General features: G+C 37.7%; 4 protein-coding genes across 4 annotated transcripts; 2 read left to right on the plus strand and 2 right to left on the minus strand.

The window, feature by feature from the left end:
• Positions 1-4,806: 4,806 nt before the first annotated feature.
• Positions 4,807-8,369, plus strand: LOC133865225 (3-oxoacyl-[acyl-carrier-protein] reductase 4-like). Its single transcript, XM_062301593.1, has 11 exons — positions 4,807-5,221; positions 5,491-5,633; positions 6,023-6,076; positions 6,201-6,281; positions 6,357-6,402; positions 6,482-6,576; positions 6,661-6,693; positions 7,209-7,343; positions 7,456-7,549; positions 7,684-7,766; positions 7,965-8,369. Exons 1-11 carry the CDS (start codon positions 5,026-5,028, stop codon positions 7,995-7,997), a joined length of 993 nt encoding a protein of 330 aa, XP_062157577.1. The 5' UTR covers positions 4,807-5,025; the 3' UTR covers positions 7,998-8,369.
• Positions 8,370-8,920: 551 nt separating this feature from the next.
• On the plus strand, positions 8,921-10,306 carry LOC133865243 (TLC domain-containing protein At5g14285-like). The gene has a single exon (XM_062301614.1). The coding sequence runs from the start codon at positions 9,251-9,253 to the stop codon at positions 9,998-10,000; it is 750 nt and encodes a 249-aa protein (XP_062157598.1). The 5' UTR covers positions 8,921-9,250; the 3' UTR covers positions 10,001-10,306.
• A 70-nt stretch (positions 10,307-10,376) lies between these two features.
• LOC133865235 (uncharacterized) lies at positions 10,377-16,689 on the minus strand. Its single transcript, XM_062301602.1, has 16 exons — positions 16,542-16,689; positions 16,378-16,453; positions 15,934-16,065; positions 14,956-15,316; positions 14,775-14,870; positions 14,467-14,546; positions 13,803-13,878; positions 13,543-13,719; positions 12,813-12,917; positions 12,611-12,706; positions 12,394-12,486; positions 12,159-12,197; positions 12,019-12,060; positions 11,219-11,349; positions 10,980-11,106; positions 10,377-10,765 (listed from the first exon to the last, which is right to left on the minus strand). Exons 1-16 carry the CDS (start codon positions 16,615-16,617, stop codon positions 10,607-10,609), a joined length of 1,866 nt encoding a protein of 621 aa, XP_062157586.1. The 5' UTR covers positions 16,618-16,689; the 3' UTR covers positions 10,377-10,606.
• A 1,556-nt stretch (positions 16,690-18,245) lies between these two features.
• LOC133858389 (lysine histidine transporter 2) lies at positions 18,246-21,176 on the minus strand. The gene is made up of 7 exons (XM_062293852.1): positions 20,659-21,176; positions 19,895-20,278; positions 19,401-19,794; positions 19,204-19,309; positions 18,994-19,085; positions 18,829-18,897; positions 18,246-18,686 (listed from the first exon to the last, which is right to left on the minus strand). The coding sequence occupies exons 1-7, from the start codon at positions 20,856-20,858 to the stop codon at positions 18,588-18,590; spliced, it is 1,344 nt and encodes a 447-aa protein (XP_062149836.1). The 5' UTR covers positions 20,859-21,176; the 3' UTR covers positions 18,246-18,587.
• Positions 21,177-24,133: the final 2,957 nt, after the last annotated feature.

Raw genomic sequence — 24,133 nt, forward strand, 5'->3', positions numbered from 1 at the left:
TTAAATGCAGAGTTTTAGGTATTTCCCTTTTTCCACTCCTCTGTTGGCCTAGGCACGGTTAACGTGTTATTTGAAGCCTGGGCTTCCTCCCTTTAACTTTTAATTATTTTCTTTGGGAGCCTAGGCTCCTGGAAACTTCGGATTCCTTGGTGACCTAGGTACACCAGTTTTTGTATTTATTAGTCTCTTTTCAGGTACATCCTCATTCACTGAGAACCTAGGAACTCATGTGAAGTCTCACGTACCCACCGTGGATCTAGATCCAACAGCTTGTTATTAGACAGATTATTAAAATAATAAAATATGCAAAGCCACATGCGCAAACAAGTAAATAAAATAGTAAACATAATATTATAGGAAAAATCAACCAGCTTCGTCCTCAGTAAGTATAGAGATACTTACAGCCTTTTGGTGCAGTTCTCATAATAGCTTATTCTCTGCAATAAATATATATTTATACACAAAGTGTTAACATCATTACTTGTGATTATACGCTTAGGTACACTTAATCATTTTAGTTTGGAAAACCGCTTAACATAATATGTTTGTCTTGACGTTAATTCCCAATATCAAAACTCTTTCTCAAGAAATTATCAATTTTCCATATCATTTCACATATTATTTAAACACCCAATATCGGTGAGAATTATAAACATAATATACTTTAATAAGACAATTACCAAAATACCCAATTCTAGACTCAACCAAATCACCCAATATTCACAATACCATTGTAACAGACCGGTCAATACCCAAAATCACAGACACACAGCCACAATCAGTTCAAAACAGAAATTCAATCTCAATGCTTCATAAAATATCCCATAGCTACAACTCAGTCAACATCCAACCACAAACCCGTAAATACCCAAAATCAATTCCTAAATCCATCACCACCGAAATACCCAAAGATTAACAACCAAAAACACCACATCACACGGCCAACCTCCCCAACAATAGTGAACATACTCCGAATAGGTTAGAACAGGGAAACAACCATTATCAACATCACACACACATGCTGTCCAAACCCACAAAAGGGACAACAAGGAACCCATTCGGTTGAACCCACAAAATACCCATTGATCAATTTAAATCAATAATTCACAATAGGATCTTAAGAAATCACCTTGAAGATCTACTCAGAAACTACCAGAAATTCCCCACCGGAGTCGCGCCTCTGCTTGCCGAAAAACGGACTCGGGTCGCCGGAAATCGTGTCCCCTGTTCCACCGGAGTCATCTAGCCGGAGATCGCCACTGGGACAGGCCAGGATCTCGCCTCTGGCCCATCGCCGACGCCCAGTACCACCCACCGGAGGATCGGCCTCCGATCGGCCCTCTGCTCCGCCGGCGACAATCACCGGAAGCCCACCGAGGATCGGCCTTTCCCGGCTTCTTCTCTGGGTTTCACTCTCGGCTCCTCCCTCTAACGCTCTCTCGATCTCTTATTCTCTCTCTCACGATCTCTCACTCTCTTCTCTGATTTCTCTGTCTCAGTCGGCTTCTCTCTCTCTCTCTGGTCTCAGAAAAGAACAGAACTGAAGGAGAAGAAAGAAGAACAGAAAAGAAGAAGAAAGAAGGGAAGGAAGAAAGAACAATAAAGGGGAAAAAGGGATCGGGTCTTTCCTTTTTCTGGCTCTATTCTCTGCCTTTCATCGCTCTCTCCCGATCCTCCCTTCTCCCCAACGATCATCCTTATCGGAGACTCGGATGGAGAAGATAAAGAACGAGTAAAGAGAAGAAGGAGAAAGGAAGAAGAAATAAAGAGAGAAAAGAAGGAAAACTCAGGGAACTAAACTGAGCGGTGCAAATTTTGTTGAAAGAGAAGTGGGTTTAATTTATAGAGGTAGTAAACTATGGTTAATTTTTACCTCAGTTAAATTAACACGAGTTAAAAGTAAAATATCGGGTTAACTCATGGTTAAATTTACCTTAGTTAGACTAACCTTAGTTAACCTTAAAAATATCTAGTTAACCTATGGTTAACTTCTATCTAGTTAAATTAACTAGAGTTACTTTTTAATAAAAACTAATCATTAATAATCATGAGTATCTTTATATAAAATCTTTTTTATTAATGACTCACTAAGGTGTAATTTTAAATCCGTTTTGAGTCCAGTTTGTTTCATAAATAATGTTAATTTTTGAATAACATTATTACACTAATGATATTATTATACTAAATAATATTAGGCTAAAATAATATTATATGTCAATAATATTATTACAAAATATAATAATATTAGGAATGTTATTATTCCAATTAATTTACCAAATATTTAGGTTTTGGAACAAATGGCACATAAAGGTACAATTATCAGAATAATGTCGATCGAGCGATTATCAATTGACAAGTCGATCGAGCGATAGATATTGTCGATCGAGCGATGATAGAGAAATAAGTCGATCGATCGGCAGAAATGGTCGATCGAGCGATTGACCACCTCGGGTTTTAATTTCCATTTAAGGTGTCCTGTCTTAAAATCTAGGGTATTACACCAAAATTATTGTAGTTTTTAACATATTTTTATTTAAAAAAGCATATGATTTCACATGCATTTTATACACGTGTTAATTTAATACATTGGTTTACATTAATTTTCTCTCCAACCCGAATGCATTATAATAAACAAAAGTTAAAAATTAATCTACTCAACCCAATTGGGATGAAAACTTTGGTCGGGATTCATTCATATGTTAATACATTATAATAAAACCGTAAGCATAAATAATATTGCATGTACATATAAACAATATTAATTATTATGCTAAACAATATATGCAGCGAAATTAAAATAAAATGATCAAGGTTACTTTTAGCAATCTTTGCTCAAGCGTTTTCACGAACTTGTGAAAAAACTAAATTATAATTTGAGAGATCTTCTAACTTATGTCTTACTGAATTGTTGTACTGATGGTGCACACAGACTGTTTATTTATAGGTTAAGTTAAGGACCCTCAAAATGGTATACACCGTAATTGTTCCTCCCATCAATGAATAATTAATTATAAATTGATTTGATATCAATTTATTGATCATTGCATTGGTAATTTAATTATATTTAACTTGTTTGTGCGCGCGGTTACGCAAAAAAGTTAAACATTATTGTCCAAAGACATAGAGCTGAAAAGAAAAGAAAAGAAAAAAAAAAAAACTTTTTATTTGATCAACATTATGTCAAGCACTCGGTGAATACATTTTAAAATTTCGAATTTAAAAGAACTCAATATCAACATAAAATACTTAGTTTAAATAATTGATTACATAACTTAAACACAAATCAGTTAATGACATGCAGTCATCAATTAGAAGTGCAAATATTGTAGTTGATTTCACAAGAATTTAGAATTACATGGCTTAAAAATTCCATTTAAAAAAAAAATCAGTATCTAGTTCGGATAATTGAGTATCAACCGATAACCATCGGTTACTTCGTTATCGGAGTCGATTGGCAATTTTAGCCGATCGATATTCGGCTCCAAATGAAATCGGCTCTGGGTTTTCACCTCTAATGAGAAAGAGAATTGAATTTGTTAAAAAAAAAAAAAACTTCAAATTCCAGCACTATTTTTTTTTTTTAACGAAATAGTGCCTTCTTCATTACTGTGAAATAATCCCCAAAGGGGTTACATAATCAGAGAAACAGAACAAGAACAAGAGCACTAAATACAACCATAACGCCCAATGGCGAGAAATAGAGCCCAAAGGCCATAGATGTGAACTAGAGATAAAGAATCTCTACCCACAAAGCTAGAAAAAATCTAGCTTAAAGCAGCTACCAAACGGTAGACTGTGAAAAAAGAGACAAGAATATACAAAAACAAGCAGAAACACCCAAACAACAGAGCCCCGTCAGGAAGAAACTTCTGTCCCCGGAAAACGGTGCGTGTAGGCCACGCGCTGTCCCCGGGAATACCCCTACAAGATACCGCCACCAGAAGACCCCGAACAGCACCAGCCACGACCTGAAAGGCGGAACGTTGCCCACACGCGCGGCCCAAGGAGGAGATCTCCCTGGCGCGTGCAGGCCACGCACCAAACAGAGAGGTCCGACACAGCCATGGATGACGGCGACTAGACTGGAGGAAGCCTGGGAACGCATCAGAAGGGAGCATGTCGAACAGAAACCGGCAACGAACTACAGATCTGGCTTGGAAGGAACGCCGGAAACACGAAGGAAAAATCTCCCCCAAGGATACCTCTTGTTGAGCCTTTATGCCAGAACAACAAACACAGAAAACAAAGAAAAAACTACATAGCCCCGAAGGACTAGTAGATCATCAGTTCCACTGGAAACAAAGTCAGGGAGAAACAAAAGCTCCCCTGAACCAACCAGGGGAGAAACAAAAACTCCATAGCCCAAAAAGGTTAGGAGGAGAACACCAGGGAGGCCTCCCTCCTCCAACACAGCCAAAACAAGGACCTCCTTCTCTTTCTGAGAATGTTCTTGAGAGCTTCTCTCTCTTCAACAGAGAGAAAAGCAATCCAAATTCCAGCACTATTATTAGATGATGTGTATATGATGTCTTATGTCATTTAAAATTTTTAAAAAACGTGGGTCGCACTTGGGTGAAGTGGATCCACCTAATGATTAAAAAAAAAAAACCTTCAAATTCCTGCGTTATTACACTTTTGCCCCTACCAAATTGCCGCTCTATTGTAAATATAACAATTAAATCGGACTGGCTGCACGGTAATTAACCTGAAAACCGGCCCCAACGACGATCTGTAAGGTTGAAGAGGCCCAACGACTTGAACACGTGGCGCACATACGATAAAGTCTCTCTCCCACTCGGAGGCTTCGTTTCTATCGCCCACCGCCCCCACCCAAACAGTCTCCGGAGCTTCCAAAGCTACTTCACAAAGGAAAAACCGAAAACATTTCTCTCGGTTTTAGCTTTTTATAAAACCCATTCGCATTTGCCGCTTTCATTTCTGGCTACACTCGTCGCTTCGTCCCATTCTCCTCCTTTTTCTTCTTCTTCTGCGAGTTTAACCGTTCGGAGACTCTTCGGAGCTGCCATGGCCTTTTCCATTACCGGTTCCGATGTCGTTTCCTTCAGATCCGCCGGAATCTCCTCGAAACTCGGAGGTTCAAGTGACAGCAAATTCAGTCTGTTCCGGCAATGGTCTCCGATTCCCGGAGGAGTCGGTTCGGGCCAGCTCCGGCCTTGCGCTGGCCTCCGCTGCGGATTGAAGAGCTCGTTTTCTTCGTCCGGTAACGATTTTGTTCCCTTTTCCATGCGGTTCTTTCTTTGTTTCTGCTCAAGTTTTTGGTTTTGGAAGCAAAAATTTGCGTATGTTTCAACTATTGAAAAGCAAGAAAAGTACTATTGTTTTAACTGCATTTGAATGAAAAATTGGTATTGTAATTCTCAATGACTAATTAGGGATTTTAGAAAAGTTACCGTAATGAGGAATTGGAATTTGGTATGTGATCTTGAAATGAGTGTGAATTTCATGAACTGCAATGAATGGTACGCGCAGGGGTGAGGGCACAGGTGGCCACACTGGAACAAGCAAGCGCCGGAACAGCACAAAACGTGGAGGCTCCGGTGGTTGTTGTTACTGGAGCTTCTAGAGGTATCGGTAGAGCGATTGCGTTGTCATTGGGGAAAGCCGGTTGTAAGGTTAGTGATGTTAGGGACCTGAGTGTTTTACTTGATTGTGTGATTCAGAGAACACGAAGTAAATTTGCTTGAATGAGTGGAAATGTGCACGTTGTCTTTAGTAAATAATGTGGGTCTGAACCTGAATGGTTTGGTCTGGTTTAGGAGATTTGTTCTTTTCTTCTAGATATTGCTTTGGTTAATAGGCACATCAATAAAGCTCTAGTGGTTTATCATTATTATTTGGTTTTCATGTACTGCGTTGAGCTTATGTCTTGTGTAATGGCTGAAAAAACTTTGGCATGAATGATACCATTCATAATTACAATTACAAGATATCTAATTGAGCTGGATATTCTCATTCGCGTTTTGATCCCACCCTCTATCGTGGCTTTCGCTGTGCCATACAGGTCCTGGTTAATTATGCTAGGTCATCGAAGGAAGCTGAGGAGGTCTCGAAAGAGGTTGGTGATTGTCTCCTATTCAATATGCTACTGTCTCGTCTCGTGTTGTTGGGCTATGAGCACGTAGTGATTTATATTGTATTTAGAAATAACTGGTGAGAGTTTATTTGACTATTTCTTGCAGATTGAGGCCAGTGGTGGACAAGCCCTGATTTTTGGAGGAGATGTTTCGAAAGAAGCCGATGTTGAATCAATGATTAAAACTGTAAGCAAATGTTGCGTCTGCTAACTGAGTTAGTTTGACGCCATTGTATGCTTAATGGATTTTTCTCATCCGCAGGCAGTTGATGCATGGGGAACTGTTGATATATTGGTAAACAATGCAGGTGGATGGTTGTTCACTTCCTCTTTCATTATATATTAATACGAAATTTTAGTCTCCTAACTTATTCACCATGCTTGTAGGAATTACCCGTGATACTTTATTGATGAGAATGAAGAAATCCCAGTGGCAGGAGGTTATTGATTTGAATCTTACGGGTGTATATCTCTGTACGCAGGTATGTTTGTTAACATTTGGTTTGCCCCAGAAGTGCATTGCCTGAATTATCATTTTCTAATCTGAGATTATTTGCTTTCTGTAGGCTGCAGCAAAAGTTATGATGAAGAAGAGAAAGGTAATATGGCATTGCCATCTCTCAGGTCGTCTTGTTCTTTTGTTTCCATGTCATTTGAGGTGGGACAAATTTGAGTGACCACAAAGTTAACTTCTCTCAAAGTCCATTCTTTTTTCATAATTCGAGCCCTTTTCTCAGATTATGATGGAATGTGGCATATTGACATAATGGAATTTTCCGTAACAATTTAGCAGTTATTATCTACTATAATCTCTTTCATCTAAACGTGAAGTACATCAGCAAAGGAGCTCAAATTTTTTAAAGTAGCTCTTTTTTTTTTTGAAAATTTATTTGTGGTTTGTTCCCCTATTCCCTTATGATACAAATGTTTATTGCTGAGGCTCTCAACTCTCTGAGAGCTGACAATGCATCTTAAAAAAATGAAACAAGATTTCTAAAATCATAATTTGTATAGGACATTGGGTTTCCGTTGCACTTGGTCTTCATCTTCTTCTGTTGCCATCTCTTATCCCATTCAAGTGGTTATTTATTTATTTATTTATTTTTTTCTGCAGGGAAGGATAATCAATATAGCATCAGTTGTTGGTCTGGTTGGCAACGTCGGTCAAGCCAACTACAGTGCTGCAAAAGCAGGGGTAATCGGCCTGACAAAGACTGTTGCAAAGGAGTATGCAAGCAGAAACATCAATGTGAGTTCTTAAAAAATGTGCATCTTTTTATTTTAGTTATAGCAGGCACTTCCTAAGATGCAGCTGCTGCTAGATGATGGAAAAGTATTATGATTGAGGAACTTCCCGTCAGGTTAATGCTGTTGCCCCAGGATTCATTGCATCTGACATGACAGCTAAGCTAGGGGAAGACATTGAGAAGAAAATTTTGGAGACCATCCCATTAGGTGAGACTGTAAGAAAAACTTTATTTATTCCCTTCCACCCAAGAGTGCTAGATTAGGGGAGATTACCAAGAATGAGAATCAAACTTCTCGCATCAGGATTATAATTATCTTTGTTCTTTTCACTGTGGATTCAGGAAGGTATGGCCAACCGGAAGAAGTTGCTGGGCTGGTGGAATTCTTGGCCCTCAATCCTGCGGCCAGTTACATCACTGGACAGGTTCAGAGTTTTAGTTTATTTTCATAATAACTGTCATAAGTGGAATTCAACTTTATGGACATCAAGGCTCACACAATGATGAGTCAAGCCTGTGTTTACTTTACTGTCTCACTTTGTTCTTCAGTTATCACTCCACCTATCTTTCCCCTTTTTTTCACGAGTTCAGTGCTCAGCTAGACCAAACTTGCCTTCTTTCAGGTACTCACCATTGATGGAGGGATGGTGATGTAGATCAAGCTGTCCACGCTGCCTGATTAAAAGCCCAAACACAGCTTTGGCGCTTCAATCACAAAATTCAACTTCGTATGACAATTTATGTGGAAGCTTATGTAATTCAGCCTTTTGCTTGAGATGGTTAGGTTTCAAAAATAATATATTGTCAAGTTTTGATAGAATTTCGATTTTGCTTTGGCTGTGATTGTCATTCTGAAAAATGTAGATTTTAGGGAACTCATAAACCTCTTGTACGGCTCTTTCTCTTGAATTTGCCTGTAGCAGTAGCTAGCCAGGGATAGGATCCCCGGTTAGGTTAAGATTAGATTTATGTTGTCACAATATTTAAAATTTTTAAATAACATTACAGTATAATATGGCTTCTCTTTATTTCAATTGAAATTAAGATGAGCAGGTTACAGGTAAAGGTTCCGTTCATAACTATGTCTTCAAGTATGGTCATAGTTCTTGAAAATGAGTCGAGAAATGGAAACCAAATACACTCCGCTGACCTTTATGGCATATGCATTAGAAAAAAGACTTGGAATTGCATAATTTGCATAGAAGATAGAGCCAAAAAGAAAAAAAAACAAAACCCACAATAACTAAATCACGTGATAGGTGGGTGGGAATTAGTCTCCTCATTTCATGATAGACTTGAGTTTTCCTTTTGTAATGGTTGGAAAAGCTTGTAAAATTGTCAAGATCCACACGACAGTTGATAATAGGTAGGACTTGTAAGGATCATCCTTCCACGCATGCACAAATTTTTATCAAGGGCAGCTCCTGAATAAAGGAAGAGAAAAACCCAGAATATTCCTCAAAGAATAAAGATTAAAGAATAACGTGTCAGTGTAGGACTCGTAAGATTGCTCGCACACGTGTACTCTATCTTTTTCAAGCCCACCAAGCAAAACATCGATCACTTTTTTTTTTTACTAATCCCCCTTCATTATCTTTTGCTTTACATATTATTAGGGGCTAAGCTTGAGAACGGGGGCACTACCCTAATGATCTACATCCCGCACTAATCACGAATTTGTTTGTTCTTGGTTCTGATTGAGCGAGAGTCCACTTAATACGTACTACGGTCATCAGCTTTCCCTTCTTTTTTCTCTTCTTCAAATTGAAGTTTCCATATCTTTAAGAAAAAGTGGTGGCCATTCCTTCTAATAAGTTCTCTCTCTCTCTCTCTCTGGCTCCGATATTGTTGAAGTTTCAAAATTTTGAAGCTCTTGATTATCTTGGTGTTTTTCTGCATCTGGGGTTTCATGGAGGCCCTCCTTGATTTGATCACCCCAACCGCCCCTACATTCTTCTTGATGTTTCTCTCGCTGTACCTCCTTGCTTTCTTTCTGGTTTTTCGCAACTGGGATCCAAAGCATCGACCAGAAGCTTCGAGCTGCCTCCTCTCTCTAACTCACGGCACTCCTGCCGTTATCATGTCCGTCCACGCACTAACACGCGCCCCAACCCCACCTAGTTTTGCTTCTCCAAACGCTGCCTTCCAAAACGTTGTACTGGAATTCAGCACCGCTTACTTCTTAATGGACCTCCTCCACTATATTGTGTTCTCCCCTAACGACATCCTCTTCATCAGTCACCATTTAGCCACGCTATACGTGTTTGCGACATGTCGTTATGTGGTTCACCACGGCGCCTTCGCGATTCTTGCGCTTCTTGTTCTCGCCGAGGTTACCAGTGCTTGTCAGAACGTTCGGAGCATTGCTGGTTTGCTGAGAGCCGATGCACCTGCAGCTGCGAAATTGTATGAACTTTTGTCCCTTCCTTTTTATGCCTTTTACTCTGTTGTTAGAGGGATTTTGGGAACGCTTGTCGTTTATAAGATGGGGATGTTTTATGCAAGTGGGGCTGCTGATAATATGATTCCGAGGTGGGCATGGGTTTCTTGGATGGTTGTGATTGTTTCTGCAGTCTTGGTTAGCATACTGTGGGTTTTGAATCTATGGATAGATTGGTTTAGAGAAAGAAGTCGCAGAGCGCAGAAGAAAGTCAAGTAAGATCTGTGGGAATCCTGGGGTTCAACAATTCTGCAACAATTTCTGAATGGGAATCGAGATTATGGATTTCAACTATTTTCCCAGATGTCTAGAGTTCGGGGGCTTGCAGTCAAATTAATGGGTGATGCAGTGATGGGATGCTACACCATTTACCTGTATATAATCCTGTGATTTGCATTTTTTAAATGTTGCAATGAAGATATATATATATATATATATAAGCCCATGTACTTTCAGGAAGCAGGGTACTAGTAATTCTTTTCCTATTTATGTATGTTACTGCTAAACAGAAACAGAATTGGGTGATCTTTTTTGTTTTTCTTGACCTTTTAGGTTCAACTTTAGCTGTCTGAATTTGTTGCATTGATAAAAGAGACAAGAACCTATCATTATATTGGCCCCAACACTGACTGTAGGAGGAACACATCTTCTTAATGACAAGACTGTGTCTAAATTGGAATGAACTTGCATAACTTAATGTGGTCTACCGCAGGCCATTGAGCTTTTTGAACCCAATGATTAATTCAATAAATCTGACTTGGGATCTCCATCTTCAATTTACACCAAGCAGCTTAATGAGAGGCATTGAATAATTTACTCCTGGATTTATATGCCAATGATACAAGTATTGGTTGTGTCAGGACCACCGCGGTAGTTAAGCTCTGCAAAAGTGCCCCCTCCTTCTCCCTTTGCCAGTCTTCCTGGATTCACACAAATGCATTTCGCTTGCTCTTCCCCTTCACTTCCTTCCCCAGAGGACAGCACCTGTGCCAAAAGTGAAAATTCAATCAAACTCCCTTTGATGATGTTCAGAATGTTCTTCCTTTATGCTCATAATGAGTTGTTGAGATTAGTGAAAAACCCATAACTCATCAGTTTAATAAATGCATTTTGAGAGGTGTAAGTCATATTTCCTGTTGCAGTTGCTTCGAGTTGAGACTAGATTTGTGAAAAATAGGTAGTTGGCATGTTCGTTTACCTTTACAAAATATTTCATATCCGAAGGTAGGATGAGAATATCTGGAATTGAAGAGATATGAAGAGCTTCTGCAGCAAGTGAGAAATCCAATGGAATGCCTTCTGCTGGTGGATATAGAGGATAAAAGCTGTTCAAAACGCAAAAACTAGATAAATGTTTTAGTAATATACAATTTCTCGAATACACCTATAATCAAGTGAACAAGTTCCTTTAAAGGAAAAATTACTACTACAACATGCCTCTGCTGACAAAGAACATGATTTGCAAGTCTACTCATGCGATCACTGGGTGTTCCATCTGTTGGATTCCGTGACATCTCCTCTCCGCTAAGGTGTTTTAGAATATCCACGGTGCAGCAACTTATCTTGACCTGAAACGCCAATTTGTGGACTTCAAATACTCTTGAAATGTATAAATAATTGTGGTGTGTGATGCTTTCTCAATGGGCAAGGCCTATTAATTAAACCAACCAACTCGTAATTCGTAAAAACAAACAAAATAGTATTGATGGACAGCTTTAAAGTCTACAACAGCCGTAACGAAAATATATAATTGCAGGACAGCCTTAATCTAACACTTCTTTCGAAGTTGCTTGGCAAATTTGTATGAACTCATGAGCTATTGGTCACCTTTGAGGTTCTTCAAAATTACAATCTTAAGCTATAAGTATATCATGATGTTTTAGTACTGCAAGCTGAGGATTTTAATATGAAGACTGCAAGATCAGCCAACGGAGTAGCTCACTGGGTTCTGGCTGCAATAAAGAAAGGATCTCTCCCCATAAATTGGGTCTCCATTCATTCTCAAGGGTTTAAGCACTGCTTATGAAACAACTTTCCAACTTCTAGAGCATCCTAATAGATCTCTTGTTTTCGGCTTTCTTAGTTTTTTCTGGTTTGTCAATTTTTTCCCCTGTTTTCTTTGGTTGAATTCCTGTTCTCAGACCCCGCAGAGAAAAACTAAATAAATAAAATAACAATGTTTGAAAAAGCCACAAGAGGCAATCATAACTTTAGGAGAAATGCTACCGGGGTTTTACCTGATTTGCCTCAAAAAGGCCTGGATTTGTGAGACTGATTATCTGAGTAAAAAAGGCAACATCGTTCAGTAAACATGACTGAAATTTATGGAGAAATTTAGGATCATAAGTTGAAAGATGAACTCCTGAAGATCACATACCTGATCCTTGAGATCAGGTGGATGGATATCAAAAGCAGGCTGCACAAAAAGAAACCAATATTGTATATCTTATAATTTATATACTATCTTGATGAAATCAAAACCAAACAAACAAGTGAAAAAAAACAAAATGAAAGAAAAGAAATGTCACCAACTTGAGCAGATGTTGAGTTTATATATATATATTTTTGAAAAGAATGTTGAGTTTATATTATTTCATTCAAAATGACAGTACCTGAGGGAAAACAAAGTCATGGTTTGCATCACGTATAGATGGCACAAGAACCACGCGTGTATCAGAACCCATGTATTCTGCATAATCTTGCAACTGAAAGATAAAGGATAGAGATTAAAGAAACAAAAATAAACTCTCTAAAACGACTATACTATTTCTTAAGTAGCCACCTTCTGATACCTAGGAAAACAAGGGAGAAAAAAGAAAAGAACGATACCCTTCTCAGAACTTCCATCTGGAATATTTCATCAAAGCTCCTGTCCATAGTTCCTTTCTTAATCTCTGGATGTTCAGAATCAACAAATGGTCCCAGCTGAGAAAAAATTCAAGAAACGTCAACTGCATGAATCGTACCTACTCGGTCAATACGACAAAATTGTTCAAACAATTACCGGATTCAAGAACAAGCAGAAACTTACCAATATAAGCACCTGGGGCAGCTTTCTTGTTGCATATGCTAGCAGTTCTGTCAGAGGCTCAAACAATAAGTTGTCCGCTGTGGTAAAAGGGCCCGATGCAATAATCTGTTTTAGAACCAAAAGTATGTGCAAATTATCAAGAGGGATTAAGAGATTGCGTAAAACTCTAAAGAGGTGTCATCATTCCATATATTAATATCATATCAATATATCAGCTATGTCTTATGAGTAATATATGTTACTACAAATAAGTCTTAAAAAGAAAACCCCACATTCAACTTGTGCAGGAAGTAAGAAGTGAATGTTATAGCTTTGTATCTGTAGAACTAGAAAATGGCAGTGCGTTGTTTCAACCAGTTGGGCTGGCAACCAAAACCTTCTAAGAAGATGAATGTTGCTCTCCCGTTGAAAAAGGAATATGTCCATCTCTTCTTAACCTTCCTATGCCCTTTGAATAATTAAATTCCTTGTTTTACCATTTAGGGGCCTACCATCATATCTTCAAGCATTCACAGTCTAATATTGTACCAGAATCATGTAAACATATTTTGTGGAATATGAATTATATGATTTACAGGAAGAAAAAAAATATCAATATATGTAAGTGGTTTTGTTTTATACAAGTAAATGGTGACCGCAGTTATATAGAAGCCTTAGAATAAGAAACAACGTTCTTTTAATATCCTCATTTGCAGCTCATCCACTGACTGTAGAATACCAGCTTACATACCACTGATAGCTCTGCCTGTGTAGGAGACAGATCAGCCGGCTGAACCTCCTGATCTAAAGCTTGTTTCTTTGCAGGAGGCAAATTCACATCAGCAGTAGCAGACAAAGGAACAGAATCTACCAGTTTTGATGCAATTAGGCAGTGTCCGCTAGGATTATGCCCTTCAACACCTACTACCTGAAAGAATGCCTTCCAGATTAATTTTTCAATCCTTATATGGTATTGATCCAGAGCTAGAGTTTATATATTATGTTTCATACCTGGCCTGGGAAAACTGAAAACTGGTTCAATTTTTGTAATTCTAGACGAACACGTTGCCCTCCAGAATGCTCAACACTACAAGAAAAACAAAAGAAAAACCCATATCTGAGAGAAAAACTAAAGACATTACTAGCAGCACAGTAGCGCTTCCTGACCACTGTACAGAGGATATACTTGAAGACTTAGTTAAGTGTTGCATTTGACAGGTCACCCCATTTGGTTTTCTTATGGTGGATCCAAAAAGATAATCCCGATCATCTGATCTTCATTGAATATTGATCAATGTATCTAAGCTCTGCATTGGCTCAGGCACAAGCATTGTGTACCCAATTTGGTTTAGGGGCCTTGCTTGGTATAAGAGCTTCCTAGGGTCAGACCATTATTTCTAGCTATTAAAAGATGGATCTTTAGTCACAAACTGAAGGAGAATCCCATGAATTGAAGATTGATTGTACTCAAATTAATGAGATGTGGAAATATTGAACAGAGAGATTTAAGGGATTGAATGATATGTTGACCATTGTGGCTGATAATCTCTACAAAGAGTTGATAAAGCAGGGAGAAGGCTTTTATCTGCGTGCTTATAGACTGACACATGGATAGTATACAGAGAAGGCCAAGAATCAACACACTAATGTATAACTCCCCAGGAATTTCAATTACCTGCTTTGTAACAAGGCGGACTTCTCATTTAAATAACCTTCTCCATCACAACAGATCATGCCAACAGTAAATATGCTTTTCTGAAACAAAAGATTCCTTTAATACTTAAATTTGTAACTTTCATTAACAAACAAACTCTAAAGAAAATTTGAAACAAAGAAGTAAGATGTGGAGACTGAAGCCTGACAGTGACGGTAAGTAAACAGCAATAGAAAAACAACTTTTCATCAGTCCTCAAAATATGTGTTTTTGTGTGTGTGTGTGTGAGAGAGAGAGAGAGAGAGAGTTTAATGGAGCAGTTAAATTACCTGGGAAGCAACTGTAGGGTCCACTGGTTCTTCATAGAGCCCGGATGCAACAAGTGCAGTTGCACGCTTCTTAATTCTGTTTTCCAGTGCATTAAACTGATTCACCAAAAATTATATTACAGAATAAATAAATGAAGGTGAAGAACAAGAATGACCCCATGCTATAATAACTCTTACATACCCTATCTTCAATCCTGTCATACATGAACCTACAACCTGGTTCAGGCCCTGATCCATGAACTATCAGAGAACACCTCATGCGGGGTTGAACCCTTTTAATAATATCATCCTCATTATTCTCCTGATCATGCTTCTTTTCAATGTTCTCGGTATTGGGCGCATTATTGATGCTAAATTTCACCAAAAACTTATTGGTTCGTTGTCCGAAGGGTGTCACAAGTTTTGATGTTTTACCAGAAGAAAATATGTTCCCATTTGTTTGAGGCGTTGAATCAAATGGCTCTGAAAAAACTCTCTGAGATCTGTCTGTTGGAGAGCTTAAAATACCTTCTTTTGTGTCTATTTCTTCATCATTCAAAATCCTACACAAGAGATTTACTCATCAATAATTCTTAAAAACGTATCGATACTCACAACTGCGAATTTAGTATGCTAATCACCAATAATACAGTTGGAACTGGTCATAACATAGACAGAATAGATTTAGCTATATATCATCAAGTTTCATCTTTTTATAATCACCTCCGTCATATAAAGTACTATGGTATGAACCACTTAAAGAACTGACTGCATCATGTACCATGTGAAACCTGCTAGCACTCAAGTAACAGCGACAATAAGAAATACACATGACGCAGGCATGAGAGGGAGAGATGGTTGTTGGGTGGGGATGGAATGCAAATGCATAGAGATGCTGACTAAATCATCCAGTAATAATCCAACACATTGGTAGGCGGTAGCCATCATAAGGAGATACACAACAAGCCATTTACAACGAAAACGAGATTCTTGGTACCATTCTGCACCACATCAGTGATTGCATTATTAGCTTGACTTTGACCTTAAAAGATTAAAGTCCCACCTTGCTTATGCAGTCCCATGTTTAAAACTCCCGCATGCAACAAATTATCAGATAGATACGAAATCATAAATGTAGACGTGTAAACAAAGAGATAACAAAAATTGTTACAATTCATACATGTCCACATCTTTACTTGAGTAGAAATGCAAATCAGGCTCCTCCTTAATAACCACCTCTTTCTGCTCATTTTGCAAGTGCTGTAAAAACCCGTCCATTTCAGCATTTTGCACAGTCGCCCCACCCAATTGCCTGTACAGATTCACGTCCCAGTTATACTATAGAGCAGCTAGAAATTTCAAGTTTTCTTGCTTACATTAAGAAATAAATTTAAAAGTAAGTCATCCCAAAGAAAAATCAGAATTGATTAAAAAAATTAAGACCAGTAATCACTATTATCTGGCATAATCAAAATGTGGGTTTCTCTCCATTTCTTTTAATTTCCCAAGTTTTTCACTGTAAACAAACATTGGGAATTCTCAAACGGACAAAACCAATGTAATAAGCACTTTCTACCAAATAATAACAATGATAATAATAAAGTTCAAGAAGTGAGTGATAGACCTGTTGAGATAGTAAACCTCCCAGCTCGAGACTAGGTCTGAGGGCTTGAGACTGTAATTTATGCAGAAAGTAAGACCTAATCGGGAAGATCAGAGCTTTGGCATCAACATTTTTTGTATTTATGAAGTGGATTTCATGGTCAAAATAGCAAAACGAGAACTCACATTTCTTGGCAATCTCTGCTTCTTCGTCGAGATCGAACCCGCTCTTCTTGAATTCGGCTACGATTTCCTCTTCCATTTGCGCGCCCTCTCTTCTCTCTCGCTAGGGTTTGCTCAAGCTTGCCCGCACCACTTTGAGAGTAGCAGGAAATTGGCGGGAAATTTTGCGGTTTTGGGTGCGAATATAATATAATATAATATAGGGCTGGCGAATGGCGATTGTATTATATTCCTATTATACCCTTGTTCTTTTCCTTGTATTAACTGTTAGCCCATAATGTCTCTAGTTCATCGTTCTGTTAAACTGATTCGTCCCAGACTTACTTTAGGATCATTTCGGTGGAATTTTATCAGGCCGGAGACTGTCTAAGTTGCCTAAGGCTCGAGCCATTCATTAATATTATGAGTCCCGTTTGTGATTTGTTAATAGTTAGGGGCCTTATTCAATTGAGGGTTTTAAGCGACCGTCTAAATCGCCTAAGGCTCGAGCCACCCATGAATTTTATGAGTCATGTTTCAAAAAGCGAATGAGGTATAAATACAACCTATAAATGTCAAGTCAATCTTTAGGAACACTGGCATCCCAAGTTTAGAGCTAAACCTTTTAATTTTAGTATAAATTAGATGATTTAATAAGCCAAGGAGGTATAAATACCTCTTAGTGTTAGTGTTGGACCGGTGTATGCATATAGTGGGCTGGCCTAACCTATTACCAAGAGTTGTATCTCTTCAGTTTTTACTGTTTAACTAACACAAAGGTTATAAAAGTTACTGCATTATCTTGCTGTTAAATCATAGTTTATCCAGAAAATGTAAGCTTAAGAAATGGTATATTTAATTATTTAATTAATATTTTGTCACTCCCCTCATTTGTGGGACCGGATATCACGTAGAATATTTGAATTAAAGTGGAGGTAAAGAACATCTGCGCTATTAAATTACTATTTATCTCAAAAGCTTAAACTTATAAAAAGATATATATTTAATTATTTAATTAACATTTTAACAGTTGTGTTGTTGTGAATATCAAAATCTCTCTCCCATCTCTCTCTTATTACTTTCTCTCAATAGCATTTAGGTGTTGTTCTTGAAATAAAATACCTTCATTTGAGTTCTTTCAACATCTTAGACGTGAGATGAGAGGCATGATTAGGCAGTGTAGCACTTCCAAAGATTATTGGTTTGTGAGTTCTATGAAGGAGTTCAAAGAACTCTATGTTTATGATTTTTAACACCTACTTGTCCTTGCCAAATTGTGATTGATTCCCTTTTATTTTTCATGATTTGATGTATTGTCAGTAAGTACGAATATATATGATTGAATTGAAGATTTTTCTTCAGGGATTCCCGTGTCTCCGCCTGTATATGTTTAGTGTGCGTCACACATTGCTGCATAGTCACATGCCCCATCTTCATGGGGTTTTTTACCTTTTGCTTTTATGCAGCAACTTCAAACAGGGAATGATGTGGACGATACTGATGCCTCCACCATCATCAATCATGTCAATGGTGTCCATTACAGCTTTCTTAACCCCTAAAAACTAGAGAGGGGAAAGAAGAAAATCCGTGGCAAAATTTATCCAATCGTGTATGCTAAAATTAAAACTACATTGTTGTTCCCTTGGTATTAAAGAACAAGTCAGCCTAATGTGAGAGTTGCTGTTTGACGTTTACTCAGATCTCAATTCCAGCCAAGATCACCCAATTATACACATCAATATTGAGAAATCTTCAAGAGAACAATGGCAATATCATTATAATCCATTACACCATTGAAGACATTTCAGTTTAAAATAACATATCCTACCAATATAGATAGCTCAGCAAATGATCACAACAATGCTGAGATGTGTCTAGAGACATAAACATTCTGAACAAATAAAAGAGCAGAAACAGAGAATCCTAAGATGAGACCGTATCTACAGACAGGCTCTAGCAAATGCAGATAACTTCCACCAAATTAAGGTTGAATACTCGTCGGGGGCAAAAGTTTTCGTCATTATCATCTGGTTCTGAACTAAAGACGATGCCAATGCCTGTTATAGTAGTTCATGAGAAGAACTGGTAGTTCTTGGCTGAAAGGATGATCGATCTTAGCCCGCCAATGGGTGATAGAACCATCAACAAAAGACCAAGCACAATGCATATCTGACATGTACGAGTTATGACAAAATCAGCTTGAGAATTTTTTTTTTTTTTTAAAGGAATAGAAGAGAGAATATTGCAAAATTCAATCAAATCCAAATTCTATTTCGTTTGGCAGGTTAAAGCTAAACCAATGTTAACATACCCAATTTGTGATCCAAGATAAGCTGAACCTCTTGGGTTTATAGATGATGAGCCACATGATGCAGGGAAGCTGCAAAGAGTAAAAGACAAAAACTTTAGCAGCAGCCCATTTATGGAGGTTGTAGTTAGTAATGGTTGAGGAAGGAAAAAAATCCTTTTTTCTTACAAAGTATGTTGTTGGGGCAAAAGCAAATCCGCCAAAGAAGCCAAGGAGGCCACCGAAGAAAGGGACTGCTATACCAACTATCATTGTAAACCCTGCAGTGAAGAAAAATTAGATAATATATAGCTCTGCCTCATGAGGCAGAGCTATATATTACTTCAGAATGAAACTCGCAGTCAGAATTCATCTAAGGGGTGGGAGGGGGTTACTTACCGACATATAAAGTGCGAGTAACAAAGCGGAGGATGAAAGAAGGTCGGAAGTTCAATCTCTTCACCAACAAAGTTTCCAGCATGTCAAACACTGGCATAGCATATATCTGTGGTTTGCAACATTGTTATATCAATAAGTTTGGAAAAAAAAAAAAATAAAAGCCGACTTATAACCAAACAGTAACTACTGAAACACACCTGGTAGCTTCCAATGACATGGACAACAACAAACATGTTAGCCATTGCAATGAGCCAGCCGGGTTTCTCCAGTGAGATGAGGATGTTGTCTTCGACCTTGTTTCCAAACACCCAGTATCCGATGAAAGCAACTGGGAAGTAGCATATGGCCACAACGATGTATGCAACTACCACTCCCTTCCACATGGGCCCCTTGGAAGGTTTCTCTGGAGTAGAAGGGATTGTTGCTTGGATCTCCAAGACCACATTGTGACCAGCATAGGCAAATGCTACATCACCTAATGCGCTGAAGAAGTCAAAGGTAACTGCAGATGCGTTTTTAGCTGTGTAACTATAGTCCACATCCGGTTGAACCCCCTTCCCAGCAGAAGCTGCCCAAGCAATGGTTGAGTAACTGCACACAACAATAAGCACCCAGAAGGGGTCAACAATATACATCAATCTTAACAGTTCTTTGTACAAAAACTTCAGATGATGTTAACACAGCCATTTACCTCAACGACATGACCGCCGCGGCTAGTGACACAACAGCAATAGAGTTGAAGTTGGGGAGATGAGAGAGAACAAAGTGCACGGAACCGAAAATCATGATGAAGTAAGAGGTCTTAATGCTCTTGCAATCTGGGCAAACAGTGTCATGGAATTTCTTCAGTGATTTCCCTCCCGTGACCATATACACAATGTCCACACCAACTTCAACAACTACCTGCTGGGGCACCACAATCCAAAGCCCGAGTTTCTCACCAAATGCATACTGACCAAGCTCATGGTACCTATCAAACCGCTTCCCTGGCACCATTTCGTGCATCTCAACCATTTGCCATAGAGTGTACAAGGTGATTACCCATGACAAAATAAGGACGGTGATTCCAGGACCCCTATTATTCCAAAAAGTAAAAAAGAAAATCATTTGGTTACATCATATATATTAACAACTGCGGATCAGTTATGTTGAAATTAGGCACAAAACTTCAGTTGATTTTAAACTGTATATACCCAGAGACGATCAGGAATTACCTAAGATGTGATCAGGAAGTAGCTCATACGTTGAAATGAAAATAAAATAAAATAAAAAACCAACATACCGATTCTTAGTTTCTATTGAATTAATCGCTTATATATTTTTAACATCCGAACATTGGAAACAGAGACCTAGTGTTATTCATGAGACAAACACCGACTTCGCTCAAAACCCAGAGACCAAATATCAGAAATATTCAGAACCCCATTCAAAAAATGAAACAAACACGAGACATACCATCCAAGATGTGCCATGGCAGAGGGCAGGCTGAGCACACCCGCTCCAACCATGGCGGTGACATTGTGGAAAGCCGAGTACCACCATTTGGCGTTCCTAGAGGAAGTGATGGGAAGCCAATTGTCGATCTGCTTCTGCCGGGCTGCTTCCTCCTGTGACAGGTTTTGGGTCTGGGTCATCTTTTGCTTCTCAAAAGACATATGGCCAACAATCTAACAAATCTACTCGTTCAAGGCCACATGACCATATAATCACGCGCACGAGCGCATTTATATAGGAATGAAGGGAATCGAGTTGGCCCTGATTAGCAAATTTGATTTGCTAATAATGTAATGCGATGGTTGCTTCAGTCAGCACAACTTTCTGTTTATAACGGAATTATGAATCTAGAATCCTAGGATGTTGAGCTGTGGGTGTGGAAAATGACTAGAAAGTCCCAGAATTTTGCATTGAAGGATGTTGGTATCTCACAGCCTCAAAGGATGTGATTGGTAATTTTGCAGTTGAGAAAACTGTATCTACGAGAGATCTGGTGGATATAGGTATCTTATTACGGATTCATAGGAATTTGCCAACAAATTCTGACTGGCCGTAATTATCGTTATTAATTTATATATTGTTTTTCGCCTATTAATTTGGCTTTTCATTTTCCAAAAGCCTATAAATTAATGAAATGGTTTAAATTACAGATAGTAAAATATTTTGTGTTTGTCAAATTTTATTAAATACAGAACTCAGTTGTAATTTGTTATAGTTATTTTTATTTTATTTTTTTTTGTAAAAAAAAAAACCAAAACGGGAATATGAATAATTTAAACAAACTACGTATAAAATTAGTTCAAAATCAGATTTTTTTTATTTTTATTTTTATAGAAGTTCAAAATCAGATTCATTGTTTTATTACTTGTATGTATTAGCTGGATTCCATCATCTGAAAACAATTAATTCGTCAATTTTCAATCGGAAAGGTTTTGTTTGATGAGAAATGTTTGATTTTGTCATTATGACACGAAAATAATGTTATATGGAATCTACCATCTATTATAAAAATAATTTTAACCCATACGTTCATTCAAAGAAAGAAAAAAAAAGCAAAAAAACTTAACTTAATTAGAATATTTCATTTATTGAGTCTCACTTTGATATTAAAGTAAAATTATACAGCAATTAGAAGACGTTGGCATGATTCACAAGAAAGTAGAATTATAGAACAGGTAGAAGACATTTGCATGACTCCCAAGCACACATCCTATGAAACTCTTGTAGTTATCTTTACTGTATCTTATTTTAGAGTAGTCGAAGTTTATAAATAAGAATAGTTATAATACCTATCTATCTAAATTAGAGTATTTTAATTATTTGTAACACTATGGTGCAGAAGTCATTTAGTAGTAGGTTTTTATTGGTCTATATAAGAATTATCTCCATATCTATGTTATTGCTCATATACGTTTAATTTTAAAAACGAGTTTGAGCCCACACGTGAATAAGAGTGTTAGAATATTAATTAAATGATTAATTTTTTTTTTTTTCGATGAATAAAAACTTTATAAAGCACAATCTCAACATCCAACAAACACTCCAGTGAATACTGAAAGCACTCCTGCATAGGGACAAAGAAACCCCCTAGCTAGGATACCAAATACCAAACAACACAGCCTACTACTCCTCAACGAAACACAACTAATAAAGCAACAAGCTACTACACACAACCAAAACAACATAACAGAAAACAAACACTGCAGCAACCACAAACACCATAATCAAAAATCAAAACCAGAAAACCTCCAGGAACTTCATCTAGTACATCTGGCACTCCATATTTGGAGACTGCAACACCATCAAATAGAGCTCTAAATTGCAAAAGAAAACCCCAGCTCAGAAACACAGCTACCCTTCAATCCAATCAGACTAACAAGAAAAGGGATCAAACCCTCCTCTGTAATCAACTCCTCTGTAATCAAAACAGCTGGAACCTGTATTCAAAAACCAACACAATGGAACAAAGACTAGAATCCCTCCACTTCTCAGCATCAGAAAGATCCAAAAATCCAGAAATAGCACCACAGTAACAGCAGCCAGCAGCTAAGGCAGCATCAAATGCAAATTCCATCTATACACAAGAGGTAATTGGTTTGATAGATTTTTAAATCTACCTTTAGCTAAGATCCGAGACGTAACTTCCCACAATATACAAGCCACAATAGCCTCTTCAGATTTTGGAGTATTCCCATGTAGAAGATCATTTCTATGTCTCCACAAATGATAAATCACAGCCCTAAAGCATAACTTCCCCAAGCAAGCCTTAAGATTTTTCCCCTTAAGCATAGCAATACCCCACTCAATAACATCCTCCCAAAAAACAGGAATATTATCAAATAAACATTCAGCCAATACTGTCCTCCACACTCTCCTGCTGAAACTACAAGAAAAGAAAAGGTGATCCCGAGCCTCCATCCCTCCACGACAGAATAAACAATTCACATCACCCGTATACCCCCAGCAAATCATCTTCTGCTTAGTGACTAAAGCATCCCTACAAGCCAACCAACAAATAAATGAATGCCGAGGAATGGCTAAAGAAAACCAAACCAAATTCCACCAAGAGACTTCCGGGAACTTAACCCTCAGCCTATCCCAAGTTTCAGCTCTTGAAATAAGTTGTGATTTAAAACTATTAAGTTGATATATATCCCTAGATCACATAATTACTACATATATTTTTGAAATGTAAGTACTTCCAAAAAGAAAAAGAAAAAGAAAAAATATATATATATAGACAGTAAAATGTACTTTTCTTTTAAAAAAAATGGATAATTAATTTTTTTTTTTTTTTAAAAAAAGAGAGTAAATTTTAACCAAAATAAAGGAATATTTTGCTGGTAGGATGTGAATGCTCATTGCTCATAGGACTTGTGGAGTAGCACATGATGGGCGTTACCGGCAGAAAAGGAAAATGCATTGTGATGGGCCGTGGGCGTTATAAGTAGAAGATTGTCGCGAAGCCCATTTTGGGGTTCCTTTGGGAGAAAGCGCGTTTACACTTTACACGGCAAAGAAAGTTTGTGCTAAAGAATAAAGATGGTAACCTTTTGGGCCCAAAAGCCTGATAATTTATCGCCTTTGGATTGTTTGTGGTTTCTGTTTCTTGGTTTTGGATTATAATTTGTCTTTTCAATTGCATCTATTCCAAGACATTTTCAAGTCTAATAATTTTGTTGTTAAAAGACAAAAAAGAAAAATTAAAGGCTTATCAGCAGTTGCACATAAACAATATGAGATAAAAGTGTGGTTTATGACATTGTTTTTGAACAAACGAAGTTAATCAGTGATATTGGTATGTTTGTTGTCTTGTTTTAAAGGTGTTTTTATTTTAGGGACATTAAATATATATATATATATATATATATTTTAAGAAATTTTTTCTTGCCAATCGAGCAACATTTGGTAGCATGTGCATAAGTGCATTGTTTTG

This window comes from Alnus glutinosa, chromosome 1, assembly GCF_958979055.1.
Source record: "Alnus glutinosa chromosome 1, dhAlnGlut1.1, whole genome shotgun sequence".
In the NCBI taxonomy this organism is placed as follows: domain Eukaryota; kingdom Viridiplantae; phylum Streptophyta; class Magnoliopsida; order Fagales; family Betulaceae; genus Alnus; species Alnus glutinosa.

What these genes read in the sequence shown, in the direction of transcription:
- LOC133858389 (XM_062293852.1), bottom strand. Translation starts at nt 20,858, where the DNA reads ATGTCTTTTGAGAAGCAAAAGATGACCCAGACCCAAAACCTGTCACAG. An exon ending in GCCATGGCACATCTTGGATG is followed by an intron (nt 20,279 to 20,658) that starts GTATGTCTCGTG and finishes TTGGAATAATAG; the next exon opens with GGGTCCTGGAATCACCGTCC. An exon ending in TATCTTGGATCACAAATTGG is followed by an intron (nt 18,687 to 18,828) that starts GTATGTTAACAT and finishes CGTACATGTCAG; the next exon opens with ATATGCATTGTGCTTGGTCT.
- LOC133865235 (XM_062301602.1), bottom strand. Translation starts at nt 16,617, where the DNA reads ATGGAAGAGGAAATCGTAGCCGAATTCAAGAAGAGCGGGTTCGATCTC. An exon ending in TCAAGTAAAGATGTGGACAT is followed by an intron (nt 15,317 to 15,933) that starts GTATGAATTGTA and finishes TCTCTTGTGTAG; the next exon opens with GATTTTGAATGATGAAGAAA. An exon ending in AGATGGAAGTTCTGAGAAGG is followed by an intron (nt 12,487 to 12,610) that starts GTATCGTTCTTT and finishes TTTATCTTTCAG; the next exon opens with TTGCAAGATTATGCAGAATA.
- LOC133865225 (XM_062301593.1), top strand. Translation starts at nt 5,026, where the DNA reads ATGGCCTTTTCCATTACCGGTTCCGATGTCGTTTCCTTCAGATCCGCC. An exon ending in CTGAGGAGGTCTCGAAAGAG is followed by an intron (nt 6,077 to 6,200) that starts GTTGGTGATTGT and finishes TATTTCTTGCAG; the next exon opens with ATTGAGGCCAGTGGTGGACA. An exon ending in TTTGGAGACCATCCCATTAG is followed by an intron (nt 7,550 to 7,683) that starts GTGAGACTGTAA and finishes CTGTGGATTCAG; the next exon opens with GAAGGTATGGCCAACCGGAA.
- LOC133865243 (XM_062301614.1), top strand. Translation starts at nt 9,251, where the DNA reads ATGGAGGCCCTCCTTGATTTGATCACCCCAACCGCCCCTACATTCTTC.